Source organism: Globicephala melas, chromosome 9, assembly GCF_963455315.2.
Source record: "Globicephala melas chromosome 9, mGloMel1.2, whole genome shotgun sequence".
NCBI lineage: Eukaryota > Metazoa > Chordata > Mammalia > Artiodactyla > Delphinidae > Globicephala > Globicephala melas.
Window position 1 is genome coordinate 5,785,531 of NC_083322.1, and position 15,120 is coordinate 5,800,650.

The window sequence follows — 15,120 nt, forward strand, 5'->3', positions numbered from 1 at the left end:
AACATGAGAAAACAGGCTGGGGATTGTGGGAGGGGCTGGTATCCATTATCTCCTCCTTTTTGGTAATGAAGTCCCCTGAATTTGAGCTGAGTGTAGCCAGATGGTCTAGGCCAATGGCATGTAGCAGAAATGACAGGAGCACCTCCTGAGTCACCCCTCTAAAGAGGCTTGCCCTGGACTCTCTCCCTCCCTCTGCTGGCTGGAAGAGGCGCTGACAGGACACCAGCTGCCCCACCGCCCTGGCTGCTCACCTCTACAGCCAGATGAGAGAAACGGAAACTTCTAGCCAATTAAAGCCACTGACTTTCTGAGGTTTCCTTATTACAGCACCTTGCCTGTACTCTCGCAAATACAGATGTGTTTACGGTATATGTGAAGGAGGGACTGGGAGGGAGGTGCACTTTCCTCACCAGTCACACACCACTGAGTTCATGAAATACTTAACTTCTGGGGATTAAAAAACTAAGTAGGTGAAAATGGTCACAACTTTGGAGCATCCACTGTCTTACCTTGTTGAGATAGTCATAAGCCTCTTCACCATTTCCACTGTGATAATTTCGGATACCTTGAAGCAAGTAAAGTCTTAAAAACAAGACTTTCTCTTTTCCACAATTTCCCTAGAATTATTGGGGGGAAAAAAGATAAAACTGTCTTATTTCTCATTACAGGTCTGTAATACTCACATTTATAATTCCCTTCATCTCCACAGGGGCAAAATGGCATTACTAAAATGTTTCTAGCTTCACCATTGCTGACGGCAAAAGTAAGGATCCCAGGGTACAACGGCATCGCCTGTCCCAAACAGAACAGCTATCTCCAGGTGCCCAGGACAGGGGCCCCCCTCTGGTCAGGAGGGAAGTATGCAGAAGCCCAAACCAGGAATATCTCTTCTGTTGCCCTGCAATTCCCAAGCAGAATTCTGATGACCTGTGGAAACTGCCTGAGAAAAATCCTTATTCAAAGCCCAGCTCTGGAGCTATGACTCACTCGTGTGAACTGTCACTGTTCAAAATGTCTATTTTCTGCATTTAAACCTTTCATTAGACTCTAATGAATACAGTCACCAGCTCTCTCGGTCACGGTGATCAATGGGTTTCTGTGACTAGAAAACTGTGTTCCTCTGGTCACAGGCTAACTTATAAGATGTTTAACAATCCCCTTAAAATATAGCTTAAAAAGAACACATTGCATACTACTATCAAATAAATCACCTTCGGCAGCAGACTAAACACTTTAACAGGAATAAACTCAAATTCTACAAATGGGCTCACTAATACCTAAAACTAATTACAGCAACATACTTTTATGTGGACCAGTCTCTGATGATTTTCTCCATAACAATTTTTAAAGCATCTCTGGGCCATGTTTAATTTCTTCTCTGCATCGTCCAGGCATTCCAGCTGTCCCAAGCGGAAGTAGCACCACGCTATGTCCAGCTGGAGTACTGCATAGTTGTCCACAGTGTCCAGCAGTTCTCTGCAGCACTCGCTACCAAAGACAGGAAATGACATCACTGACAAGAAGCAGTAAAAACCTTTTTGTGAATTACTGGAATTTTTTTTTTCCAGTTTTTGGTGTATTTCCAAAGACTAAGACAGAGATCGCAATGTTTATGAAGGGAACTATATTTATAATCTGAGTCCTTCCAAGGGGGAAAAAAAAAGGAGTTAGGGCTCAAGAAAAGAAGCTCAACACCACCTGCCCTGGTGGGGGGGGAGACAGACAGACAGACGCACACGCACACCCTTGCCATGTTGGGAAAGAGGCTTGGCAGGAAGCGGAAATCGGGGCCACTGTGTCAGAACCCTTCAGCAAACGTGGGGAGACCATGCTTTAAAGCAGTGGTTTCCAACCCTGACTGCAAATTAGAATCACCAGGATGTGAGGAATTTTTCTTTCCTTTTCTATTTTTTTTTTGTTTGTTTTTAAGAAATACTGATGCTGGGACCCCACTGTATCAATTATAACAGAAACCTCTGGAGGTGGGGCCTGGATGTTGTATTTCTAAAATCCCCCTAGGTAATTCTAATATATAGCTGAAGTTAGAACCCCAAAGCTTTAAAAGCACACTAAAAAAAAATAAATCCTTCCTTACTATGAACGCCTCAGTTGATGAAGACTCTGATGAGGCATTCACGTCCAATCACATTAAAGGAGGGGAAAAACCATCCAGACAAATGCCAGGCTCTGAATGCCTAGCTGACCTTGGGGCCCAGGTGCAGGTTAAATGCTACTCGGCAGCTGTCGCAGAAGGCTAAACCCAGATACAGAGGAAGGGAGAAGACAGCAAGGCAATGGAAGGTTGACAAAGATGGACATCGAGATAATTTATTTTGATTTTAAATTGTGATTATGTTAGAAATTCATAATGCAAATCTAGATCTCAAGTTTGAACTCTCTTCAATAAGAAAGTAAAATTTGGAACATTCACAAACTTTAAAGATCTCATCTGTTTTTGTTTGTATTCTACTAAAAGTAAGACCGCTCTGGTATAAAACTACAAAACCTGCATGCCCTCAAGCTTCCCATCCTGCCCATCAAAATCTGCTTGGGGTGGGGGGCGGGGAAGAGCTCTGATTCTGTCATTTATGTTTGTTTTTTTTTAATACATTTTAGTTAATTTATTTTGGCTGCATTGGCTCTTTGTTGCCGTGCGTCAGCTTTCTCTAGTTGCAGCGAGTGGGGGCTACTCTTCGTTGCGGTGCGCGGGCTTCTCATTGCAGTGGCTTCTCTTGTTGCGGAGCACGGGCTCTAGGCGCATGGGCTTCAGTAGTTGTGGCACGCAGGCTCAGTAGTTGTGGCTCGTGGGCTCTAGAGCGCAGGCTCAGTAGTTGTGGCGCACGGGCTTAGTTGCTCCGCAGTATGTGGGATCTTCCCAGACCAGGGATTGAACCCGTGTCCCCTGCACTGGCAGGTGGATTCTTAACCACTGTGCCATCAATGACAGGGAAGTCTCTGTCATTTATGCTTTAAAGCAGAAGTCTCCTAAGTGGAGTGCCTGCACTCCAGGGTACGTACAAGACAATCCACTGGGGCGTAAGAATAATCTCTCAGAGCAGGATTTTCCTATTTATTTGTGGTTTCTTTCTTTGAACATTTCTATTCTTTGTGAACGTTTTGTAACATACACACCATATTTTACACACATGCACACACATCCAGATGTATGACCAGGTGAGGGGCACCTTCTCTGAATCTTCTGCTTGGCCTGAGAACTTGACATTGAGAGGAGAGGAAGAAGTTCAGGGACCATGGTCTGATCTTACACTCCAGGTGAGATTTACTGATCTACCTGTAGGCACCTTCGGTTTCTGGGAGAGAAGCCTACCCCACCATTCTCACGAAAGCAGCGGACATTTAGCCAGTTTTCAAAGTCTCACACATGTGAACAGGCTTGTTTGTGTCTAAAGCATCAAGAGTGAGGACAGAAACTGCCTCCTTTCAGTTAAAAATAAAATCATGCGTATAAGTTTGACCCAGAATTGAGTATTTGTGCAGCCAAAACCAAACCCAACCAAAACGCAGCACAGGTCTCACATTAAAGACGTTCGTTTCATTCTTTTAGTTTAAACACATAACACTTTTTATTCATATATAGACTATAAAAGAGATCATGACATCACCTGTATATAATAATTTTGAAACTGTTAGGACTATATTTGAACCTGATCACGTCACTCAGAAAAAAATTTAAAGACTTGTATAAAATTGTCTTAGAGTATATTTTTATTGATTTTGCTTTAGTAGCCTGAATAGTCAATAGCCAATAAATTTTCATGTTAAAAACATTAATTAAAATCAATGTATAACGTTGATTTAAACAAAATATACTGAGCCTAGCTTTAAAAAAATTAAATCCCATTTGGGCTCAAGTCAGTTATTTAACAGAAACTTATTACACTTGCCTCAAGAGTTTTACATTTTTTATATAAAATAAAGATATTAATTTCAAGAAAGGTAAGCTAAGCTTAGGTATCTGCTTTTTTTAAAAGGAAGGTTGGCTAAAAAGTCATTTTTAGTTTTATTACTGGCTGTAAGGAACTGGATTGTGTAGTTTTTTTGTGTGTTTCTCGATACATGGGTTCAATAAATACCATTAAGCGATGCTTGGGATGCAGTTAAAAACATGTTACTTGAAAAGAGTGGTGTGACCTTTTCAGGGCTTAGTTTTAAGCTTTGTTAGGTGGGACCAGAACAGCCTGTAGGGCAGAATTAGCCCTTCTTCCCACACCCTACTGAATTCTCTAGCCAATGCCCCGTTTCCTACAGGTTATTATCCACCCTCTGTGATCTCTCTGCTTCTCTGAGGTGGTGCTTTCCCAGCCTGGGGCAGGGCGGGCGTGACCTCACAGGCCTGTGCTGACCATCACTCAACAGAAGACTCCAGGGGCGCCCTGTGCACTCTCCCGCAGGCACCTCTCTCCTCCCACCACTGTGGCCTCCCTGGATTCCGAGCTCCATCTCTTCCACTCAAGGGAGACCAGGAGGCTCTGCCTGGGTTTCTCCTCCGCACACTGAGGCCTGGGAACTCCAGGCAGTGAGCTGAAACAATTCACAGGGTTCCACTCGTTTGTTTCCCCGCCTCAGGGACCACTGTCCTGCATTGCCAGAAAACCACTGTTTTTATACATTTTGTCCAGTTTTTCAGTTGTTGCAGGGGAGAGAGTAAATCCGGTCCCTGTTACTCCATCTTGGCCAAAAGTATAACTTACATTTTTAGCTTTAAATAGGGGAAAGAAATTACTCTCAGTCGTACTACATACCATACCACAAGATGTACAAAAGAAAGCTGTGATAGAACTTTGAGCCTACTTGGAGCAGGCAGGAAAAACATCAAGGGGCAAAGGAAGAACAACTTAAGTTGCTTCCACCTCCACCGCTGACTTGCATTAGAGTTGATCTCTTTTACGAAGAGAGGGAAGGCGCACAAAAATTACGCTAATAAGTTGACCTGCATGAACGAATCCCCAGTAGAAAAAACCAGTATCTTCTACTTAAAAAGGCACTGACAATTATTATTGGATTATTATGTCTACTACTCACTGAACATGTTAACGTACCATGAACTGAAGAGGCAGTTATTTTTTACTCAGGGTCTCCCTGAGACCTGAAAATGATTACAAGGAGGTGTCCAAGGTGAAAAGACTGAGAAAGGCTCATACAGACAGATGAAGGTCAACCATGCCTCAATAACCGCTGAAGCTGGATTACAAGTGTATGGGAACTCAGTATATTAGCTGCTATTTTTATATGTTTGAAATTTTCCATAATAAAAAGTTAGAAACAATTATGGAAGCGAATAAAAAATTTACCTGAATTTAAGGACCTAACTTACAGCCTGCACTGCCACCTGTAGCAGAAGAGAATAAAACTGACACTCAGAAAAAAGCAAAGACAAAGAGGCAGAGGAGGAAAACCAGAGAGGCACCAAGCCCTTGTTCTGGTTACTTTCAGCTTTGCCCCCTCCTCCCAAATATTTTAGACAATAAATCCCCCTTTTTGCTTAAATTTAAGTTTGTTCACTTAAGACACAAGGGTGCTGCCAGTACAGCTGGCAAACTATATATACTTACATTTATTTTCTTGAATGTACTGTATATATTGGGAGTTCCTCAAAACGGAAAAGAAAATAACACTGACGTTGTTACCTTTTGAATATTTCAAACATCAAGTCTATTTTTCAAATATTTCATCTGCCTGGATTATAGCTTCTCAGTACCGTTTCCCATTAAGAGGAACCAGGAGCCCTTGAGAAAGTGTTGGCTGTTGCTCTGGGGCAGGAACTATTCAGGATGAGTCTGGACCAGCTCTGGCCACGAGAGAGCAGAGACTACAAAGATTACCCCAGGATCGGGTCAAAGGGATGCAGGACCACCTGCCAGCTGAAGACAGCCAATTTAAGCTCTGAGGTGTGAAGTGTATCAAATGTGTTAAAATCCATGAGCTCATACTGATACTTAAAAGAAAAAAAAAAAAAAAGCAGGGAAACCTCAACGGTGATGTCATCTTTGGAAGATGCTAGGGAAGCAACTCATTTATTCTGAAAAGAAGAAAATAAAGAGAAAGAACCCAGCATTTTATTCTGTCTTTCTGTACAAATTGTACCTTAGGAGGACCAAGCAGCGATAAGGAAAAATATTTTTCAAAAGAATTCCAGCAATAAATGCAGAAGGAATAATACGTTATCACCATCTTGGAGCGCCTAATGAAACAGTGGATTTGGGGAATGCTCATCAACATCTACACCAAAATCACTAAGTGAAAAGCTGACAGGGACCTTATAACGGACAGTGCAGGCTGACAACATGTCATAAGAAACAGACATGATACCCTACATGCTTGTTGTAAAAAAATAGTGCCTATGTTTATAAAATGCTTTACAGGGAAGAGAGATCAATTAGAAATGCGACGGGGAGAAACAGTTCACAAATCAGTCTACACCATAACTACTCTTTTATGTTAACCATCTTGGGTGAAAATTGGAAGTGTGAAGTGCACGGGGTGGGGGAAGGGTGCTGTGTGTAACTGTCATCCTCCTTCAAACTTGCTTTCATCAGGTACAAAAGCACCTACCAGAAATATCTGTCAGCGTCCAACAGACACGGCAAGGCTATTCCGTATTCTTTTCTTTTCAGGAAAGCTCTGCCTTTCTCATGATATCCCATAGCTAACATAAGGGCCTAGGAAAAAATAAGGATTTAAAAAAACATCACTTTAAACTAATAAAACGAATTATATTAAAAGCATATTAAGCCTAAAGAAATCAAATATTGTGAAAACAAACAGACAAAAAAACTCAAGATCACAACTAAATCTAAAAGCCAAAATTAAGGAAAACAGCATTAAACCTTCATTTCATTTAAACACTGAAACCAAGAACTCAATTTAACATGGCTGAAATGGTCAGAACCGGCACCTGTCCCTTCGTTTTCATCACTTTATTTTAGTATCGGCTGATCTAGATCTATTTCTAGTATCCGTAAGACTAAACATATAAAAAACCAGCCAGTAATGACTGTATCTTTTCTAAAAAGAGCATTCATTTCACTCTCTATTCTTAATCAGGTTTTTTTCTGAAGTATCTGTCAACTGTAGCATTTCTAAAACAATTTTTGCAAGGTGATCCAAATTTCTTTAAAGTTCATTAATATTTTTAGATTTGAATTTGTATATAATTCCATTTTGTAAAGGTTTCCCCTAAAGATCTAAATATCATCATTTAATATACGAACGTAATATCTGCAGTGGGCAAACAGTTGCCCAAAAAAATCAATTCAATGAGATTACAAAGCTCTCTTATTAAAACGTAACTTCAATCCTTAATTTTAAATCCATAATTCATATAGTGAAACCGACTCAAAAGTGTCCTTTAAAGACCAAAAAATTAAAATTAACTTGACCCACCGTCACTAGAGCTTTTCATATAAGAAGCTACTGGACTCCAGCTCAGAGACTGATCTCATGGGCCAAGTTGTAGATGCTGCTAGAAAGACCCCCTTGGATATGTTCAAAGGTAAAACCACTTCACCCTTACTCCAAATTAGAGAACGGGGCTGTGGAGAGACAGGGGAAGAGGTGGCAGAATCATCTGTCACACTTTCCCCAAACTACCTAGCACCCCAGCCTCCCCTTCTGATCCGTCCCTTAGGGAATGAGGCCCCCAAGTAAAATAAACTACAGCAAAACAAACACTGCCACAGGAAGCCACTGCTCCAGGACAGTGAGGTCCTGCCGTTCTGTACTCAGGCACTGAAACTCACAGGGTGAGCCGGCCAGATGCAGTGCTCATCATATGGTCATGTTCTCTGTTTATGAGCTGGAGACTGAAAGCTGCTTCTAATCCTTTATAATAACATTCCAAGATAAAACAAATAGAAAACCCCTTCTGCTCTGACAGCAGATCAAAGAACAAGCCATACACTTCTTACAGTACTTACTTTTCTTTCTGATGGAGGGATTCTGATTGATCTGCCCGTCTGGTTAGCTATGTCTAAGTATGGTGTGGTTTCTGGATCCACCACCATCTCAGCTGCAACAAAACCAAAAGGAACTCCATTAGTTCAATGTTAAAAAGCAATGATGGTGACATTAAAAATGTTAGACTGTAGGCGAAGAAAGGCCAACAAGAAATGTGATACTCCCCTCCCACGCACGCTCCCGCCCATTTGCTGCGTGATTTGCTGCCACCTTTGAGGACTTGAGTGGAAGTCTGAAGCTCTGTGTACCTCTCTCTGCCAGTATCTCCAGGCCTCTCTTAGTCCTCTGAATTCTTTTTTCTTTTAGTCTGGCTTCATTCTGCTCTTCTTCTTCCACCTGGGAGTTTTTCCTCACATCCTCTTCAGACTGTTTTAGTTCGAGCACCATAGCTTTTACATTGTGGGTCACTCCCTGTTCCTCAAGTGTTTTCCCTGTCAAAATCAGAAATGCATGTTATAAAAAGAGTCATTAAATTTACTGGGTAATAGGCCATCTTCTATGTTAAATGGAATCCTTAAGCCTGCGTCAGCACTTGCAGACCACCATGCCACATGATTGGTAAGAAGATGTTTAAATTTGGCTGTTTACCTATGTTATTGTTAAGCACTGGTTCAAATCAGCCAGGGAAAATGAGGTGACTAAATTAATCCTTTGTAATTTTCTTTATTCTCATCATAAGATCAAACTAAAGCAATCAACTGTTTGAGAATCTACTACAGAGAGAGACGTGATATCTCCCACCCTCTAGCTGGAGATATAATCCAGTTCTCAGCAATGGACTGGAGGCCAGAGTGCAGCGGCACACTGTGAGAGGTAATTTACTGAAGTGGGTAAAAACAAACACCTTGGGTTCCATCCCTTCTTAACTCTATAGCCCTGAGTGAACCACTTACTGTCCACGTCCTCATATAAAAAATGGGAATAAAGACAGAGGTAGAAGTCAATGGAACAGAATGAAAGAGAATATGAACAAATTCAAAAGCTGGCTCTATGAAAAAAATTAATCAAATATACAAACCTAACAAAAATTAAGTCAAAGATGCAAAAAAACAACAAACAAAACGAAAAAGGGTAAATATAGATAGCAAACATTATAAAATACCAAAATAATATTATGAACTATAAGCATATAAATTTGAACACATTTCTGAAAACTCTAGTTGGACACACATTCATATGCATACGTACATATACATACACATATATATATTTAGGAACTCGACAACCATTCTAACATTTATATTGAAAAATAGAGGACTTCCTTGGTGGCACAGTGGTTTAAGAGTCCGCCTGCCAACGCAGGGGACATGGGTTCGAGCCCTGGTCCGCGAAGATCCCACATGCCGCAGAGCAACTAAGCCCGTGTGCCACAACTACTGAGCCTGCGCTCTAGAGCCCGCGAGCCACAACTACGGAAGCCTGCATGCCTAGAGCCCATGCTCCGCGACGAGAAGCCACCGCAATGAGAAGCCTGCGCACCTCAACGAAGAGTAGCCCCCGCTCGCCGCAACTAGAGAAAGCCCATGCACAGCAACAAAGACCAATGCAGCCAAAAATAAATAATGAAAAAAAAAAAAGAAAAAGAAAGATCCATCAATGGCCAATTTACCATGATAAAGAAGAGCCAAGAGGGAGACTCATCTTACTAGATTTTTTTTTTTTTTTTTTTTTGCGGTACGCAGGCCTCTCACTGTTGTGGCCTCTCCTGTTGCAGAGCACAGGCTCCGGACACGCAGGCTCAGCGGCCATGGCTCATGGGCCCAGCCACTCTGCGGCATATGGGATCTTCCCGGACTGGGGCACGAACCCGTGTCCCCTGCATCGGCAGGCGGACTCTCAACCACTGCGCCAAAAGGGAAGCCCATCTTACTAGATTTTAAAGCCACAACAACAAACAAACAAACAAACAAAAACCTCTGGTGAGACTATCCATGCAGCCCTGGGCTTGAGGAAAGAACTTCTTAAAACACAAACAATAAGGTGAAAAACTGATGGATGTGATAACATCAAAATCAAGGATTTCTGCCCAATGAAGGATACCACAAACTAATTAACAGAGAGATGCGATGACAAACAGTGCAAAGATATCTAAAACAGGTAACAGGAAATGGCTAGAGGTGATGCTGGAAAGGACGACTAGGGCTAGGCTGTGAAGGCTGCATTAGATCAGGCTGGGATGTGAACCTGACTCTCCGCAGGCCATAGGAACCTAATGGAAACCAAACAGACTACAGTGCTTGCCCGAACTGCTGCAATAGCTAACTGGTCTCCCAAGGCCATTCTTGTCTCCTTCGCATCCATTCCCCTACTGCAGCCAAAGTGATCTTTGAAACACGAATATAATTGTGTCTGCTCCCCAGCATCAATGGCTTCCCACCTCTCTAGAGAGAAGCCCTCTAATACTGAGTAAGGCTCAAGTCCAGGGTTCCTCAGCAGCACTACTGGCATCGTGAGCTGCATTAAGTCTCTGCTGTGGGGACCGTTCAGTGCCTTGATGTTCAGCACCATTGCTGGTCTCTTCCCATTAACTGTTATGAGTACAACCTCCCCTGGCCCCCTGCTACCAAGTCATGACAACCCAAAATGTCTCCGGACATTGCCAAATGTCCCCTGGGTGGCAAAATCACCCTTGGTTAAGAAGCACCACTATAATCTTTACAATGTGGCCTCGCTGCCTGGCCCTCCATCCTTAAGAAGCACTACCCTCCGCTCACCTACTACACTCGGCCATATGAGACCTTTTCAATCCCTCGAATTCACACGATGCAGCTGTAACACGAGGCTCTCTGTCTGGAGCGCTCCCCACCGCAGCCTCCTCCCCGTCTTCACTCAGCTTTAGCTCTTCTCCCTCAGGGAGAATTTACTAGAAACTCTATTTTACTTTGAGCACGCCTAGACTTCCATTCTGTAACATTTCACCAGACCTGTACTGAGTATCTTTGGAAAAGTTGCTTCCTGCTTTACATTTTTATTTTAGTAAACTCTAAAATAATTGGTTTTGCATTATATACATGATAAAGCCACCCAAATTTTTGAACAGAGGAAGAGTGAGAAAAAAAGATACAAAGTCATTATTTCTCTATTGACTTGATTTAAAAATTCTGCATACTTTGCCATAACATACCTAGTTGAAGTTGTTTCTTATTTATGACAATTTTGATATAATTTTCTTGAAATCCAAAGGTTTCAGCTATCCTGTAAAATAAACCCGAAAACTATAGGTAACCAAATTTGTTATTTATTATCCATTAAATAGATTTTAATCATGATAGCTATTTTATACATTCTTCTCAGAAACACCGAGTATTCCAATTTACTGACTCACAACATTACTTCAGATAAAGTCAGCTTACTAGATGGTTATTTGAAACTGTGTCAGAGACAGTGTCCTTTTGTAAACTATCTGTTTTACTATTTGGTTCCTTGTGAAGTAGAGACCACTGGTGCTGTGTATCTGTTTGAACAGGAGGGCCCTAGCTGCATGTCAGGAGAAAAGCCATCCTCTATACCTTCTGCGGTCTCCTAGGAGGAGCCCATAATAGGGGGAGTTGTTCCATACAATCTTCTGCTCATTGTGTGTTGAATGAATGATGCTTCCTGAATCCATCCCTAACAGCCCTCATGTAGACCAAAGAAGAAAATGAGAAAAATCACTTTAAGAAACACTGACTGGCTATCCCTGGAGGTATTCAAAATACTTACCAGTTAAAAATACACAAGTAGATGAAGTAATTGACCAGGTCTCAAAAGTTAGGTTTTCACTGGTATGTGACAGGCAGGTATTTTTTTTCTTTTTACAAATGGGCAAACAGCCTGAAACTGGCTGAAATACTTCACTGAACACCACAGCAAGCTATTAGTGCACTAAGGAATAAAATTCAAAACTAATGATCTGGCCAATATCAGGCTGTCTCCTATTTCTATCACTCATTCATTGATTCAAACACGTATCAAGTACATGCATCCAGAGTTCCCACCTGATCTCAAGTTACACCAGGAAGTGAAGAGATTGCTGCAAGTCCTGAGTTCTCACTTTGCCCTTAAATGCCAGTGTGAGCCTGAATAAGTCCTTCAGCCTCAAAGCCTCAATTTTCCCTTCCATTCAGTGACGATAATCAAACCTGCCCCATCTCTCTTACAGGATGGCCAGGGAGGATCAAATGAGCGGGTGTAAAAGAGCCGAGAGCACCTGGGGCACAGGGCACACAGATACTTACTTAGACCTCAGTTCTCTGCCAGTGACATGCAGTCGGGTCTCCAACAAGTTTTTCCTATCCTATTTAAAAATAAGACAAATAGAATGCACTTGAATTTGACATTTTTGGAGCTGTTATTCTGCCTATAAAACCAGACAGGTTGATATCAGATGATGTAAATACTCGCATGCCTAGCATGAAGCTATTGAACAAAACCTGACGTGTGCTGACCCTGTGACCCGTAAGTCCTCAAGGGGGCAGCAGTGTGGCACCACAGGCAGGGCTTCAGTGTCTGGGGGAAGGTCAGCTGCTCACTGGGGTTTGTCCCGTCTACTCAAGGGAGCTAGCCTCTGCTCCACAAGGACCCATCCCACAACCTCTGGCACTAGGGCCACCTCAGTGAGCAAAAGAGATAGTCCCTTCGGCGCTCCCAGTGAGGAGGGAGCAGCAAGACATGTTCCTGGAACCTTTCCTTCTCGGATGGCTGGGCTTCAGAGGAAAATACGGGACCACCAGCGACACCTATGAGACCATGCAAATCATCTGCTCTGATTCCATGCTCACCAATCAGCTTTCTGACTGGTGGTCTGGTTTCCCAGGTACTTGATACTAGCAATGAAGAGTCCTGTATATACATACTGCCCTTTAAATTCCCAAACTGGCATTCTGAGATAGATACATATATAATTTCCTTCTTCTAATAAAGCTCTTTGTTTTTCCTAGAAATTTTTAACAGCTTTATAGAGAGGTAACTTACATACCTTAAAGTTCCCTGTCTAAAGTATAAGAGTGAATGGTTTCTAGTATATTTACAGAGTTAGACAACCGTTATCATAATCAAATTTCAGAACATTTTCACCATCTCCCCAACCAAACATGTGCCATACCTCCTATTCCCTCCCCTGCCCCCACCACAGACAACCATGAATATATTTTCTGTCTCTACGGATTCACCTACTCCAGATATTTCCTATCAATGGAACAACACAATATGTGGCTTTTTGTGTCTGGCTTCTTTCATAATGTTTTTAAGGTTCATTCATGTTGTAGAGTATCGGTACTTCGTTCCTTTTTATGGCTGAATAATATTCATTGTATGCGTGCACTCCATTTATCCACCGATAGACATCTGGGTTGTTTCCACCTTTTGGCTATTGTGAATTGAGCTGCTACAAACGTTCATGTACAGGTTTTTGTGTAGACATAGTTTTCATTCCTCTTGGAGTAAAATAGCTGGGTCATATGGTAACTCTTATACACACTTATTCTCATTTCTTCTGAGAATAATTAACATTGATCAGTCTGAAGAGGCACCCTTGGGTGCCCTGCCTCAGTAACATTTCTGGACTTCAACTACTGAGGACGCGGCCCTGACACAGGTGGCCCAGGTTACGGTGGCCCTGCTTGGGCACTCAGCTCTGCCTCTGGCTTCCACTGGCATAGAAAAAAAAGACGAATTCCTTTGTGATGTGTCCTACACAGTTTTAGAAAATCTGAAGTAATCTTGTATTCCCCATTTTTGCTAAATGTTCATTCAAACTCTAGAAAATGTAAGAATGTTGAAGCACAGCTCTGTGAAGCCTGCAGGCCAGACGACTTTGTAAACGTTCCAGCTTAAGAATCCATAAAATTGACTTTTAAGTTTGTAAATGTTCAACATGTAAAGTAACTGAAAAGAATTTTATCTTTGGATTGTATCTTCAAAAAGAACTCATCATTTATTTAATCACATCACTAAGTTAACTAAGTATTAGTAACTATGTAAATTTGGGGAAACTACTCACTTTTTTTACCCGGGGAGGTAAGAAGACTTCGATTGTAGCAATTCCTGTTGCTTTATAGTGCTCATTGCCTGTGCCACGCTCCACTGCTTTGCAACGTATTTCTTCTATTATCTTTTCTACTTCATTTTCACAACATTCTAGCTTGTCAGAGTACTTCTTAGCAAGGTCCTATAAAGAAAAATTTAAGAACACAGATCAATACAGTACCAACTCAAAAAAAAAAAGCATAATACAGAACAGTGCACGTGGGACTCTAAGGCAAAATAACTAATGAGTGGTGTTATAGTGAAATCCAGACTGTGGCTTGACATCTTGAGAGGTGTAGAGTTTAGAGAGGACCCAGGGAAACATCAAAACCAGGAAAGGACAGGAAAATAGGCCCAAGAGAGAAAGTAAGACCAGTTGGGATTACACTAGAGGCGAAAAGCAAGGTGGGCTGTGACTTATGTAACTGCAGTATATACACAATTATTTTAAGGAATAATGAACTGTTCAATACCACTAAAGGGTGGGGACAAAAAAACCAAAAACACAAACAGAGAACATTCTAATTTTCCTAATTTGTGAGAACAAGTCAGGTTATACGACGGTGTAAGTATATGTTTATAATAGGGGAGGTGTTCATGATACACATAAGTTACAAAACAGATCAGAGGACTTCCCTGGTGGCGCAGTGGTTAAGAATCTGCCTGCCAATGCAGGGGACACGGGTTTGAGCCCTGGTCCGGGAAGATCCCACATGCCATTGAGCAACTAAGCCTGTGCATCACAACTACTGAGCCTGCGCTCTAGAGCCCATGGGCCACAACTACTGAGGCCCGTGCACCTAGAGCCCATGCTCTGCAACAAGAGAAGCCACCACAGTGAGAAGCCGGTGCACCACAAAGAAGAGTGGCCCCCGCTCACTGCAATTAGAGAAAGCCCGTGCGTAGCAACTAAGACCCAACACAGCCAACAATAAATAAATAAAATAAATTTTTAAAAACCCGAAACTTTCTGTAATTCTCTAGAAAACATAATTACTCAGTGAGGGGTTTTTTCCCCCTCCTGACACCAACTGGATGTCCTACAATTCAATTCAATTCTGTCATTAACGATCTGGAGTTAGAGGCAGACTCCACAGGCTAAGGGCTCAATCCCACAAGTCTGCCTTCATTTCAGGC

The 15,120-nt window shown here is 42.0% G+C and overlaps 2 protein-coding genes across 8 annotated transcripts in view; one reads left to right on the forward strand and one right to left on the reverse strand.

Moving 5' to 3' along the window:
• Nucleotides 1-15,120, forward strand: part of WDR86 (WD repeat domain 86) — a 91,348-nt gene that overhangs the window by 37,381 nt on the left and 38,847 nt on the right. For 2 of the 5 annotated variants that reach the window (XM_070046284.1, XM_070046285.1), the window contains exon 7: nt 710-2,419. The exons of the other annotated variants lie outside the window; for them this stretch is intronic. In XM_070046284.1, coding sequence (XP_069902385.1) covers nt 710-982 — 273 coding nt within the window. In that variant the 3' untranslated portion in view covers nt 983-2,419. Of the gene's footprint in view, nt 1-709; nt 2,420-15,120 lie in introns of those variants that run through there. 5 annotated transcript variants of the gene reach the window in all.
• The window catches only part of NUB1 (negative regulator of ubiquitin like proteins 1), a 28,035-nt gene that overhangs the window by 8,755 nt on the left and 4,160 nt on the right, over nt 1-15,120 (reverse strand). For all 3 annotated transcript variants that reach the window (XM_030854258.2, XM_030854259.2, XM_060305104.1), the window contains 8 exons: nt 13,958-14,125; nt 12,195-12,253; nt 11,102-11,172; nt 8,226-8,408; nt 7,938-8,029; nt 6,574-6,680; nt 1,302-1,488; nt 510-617 (listed from right to left, as the gene is read on the reverse strand). In XM_030854258.2, the coding sequence (XP_030710118.1) occupies nt 510-617; nt 1,302-1,488; nt 6,574-6,680; nt 7,938-8,029; nt 8,226-8,408; nt 11,102-11,172; nt 12,195-12,253; nt 13,958-14,125 (975 nt within the window). The remainder of the gene's footprint in view (nt 1-509; nt 618-1,301; nt 1,489-6,573; nt 6,681-7,937; nt 8,030-8,225; nt 8,409-11,101; nt 11,173-12,194; nt 12,254-13,957; nt 14,126-15,120) is intronic.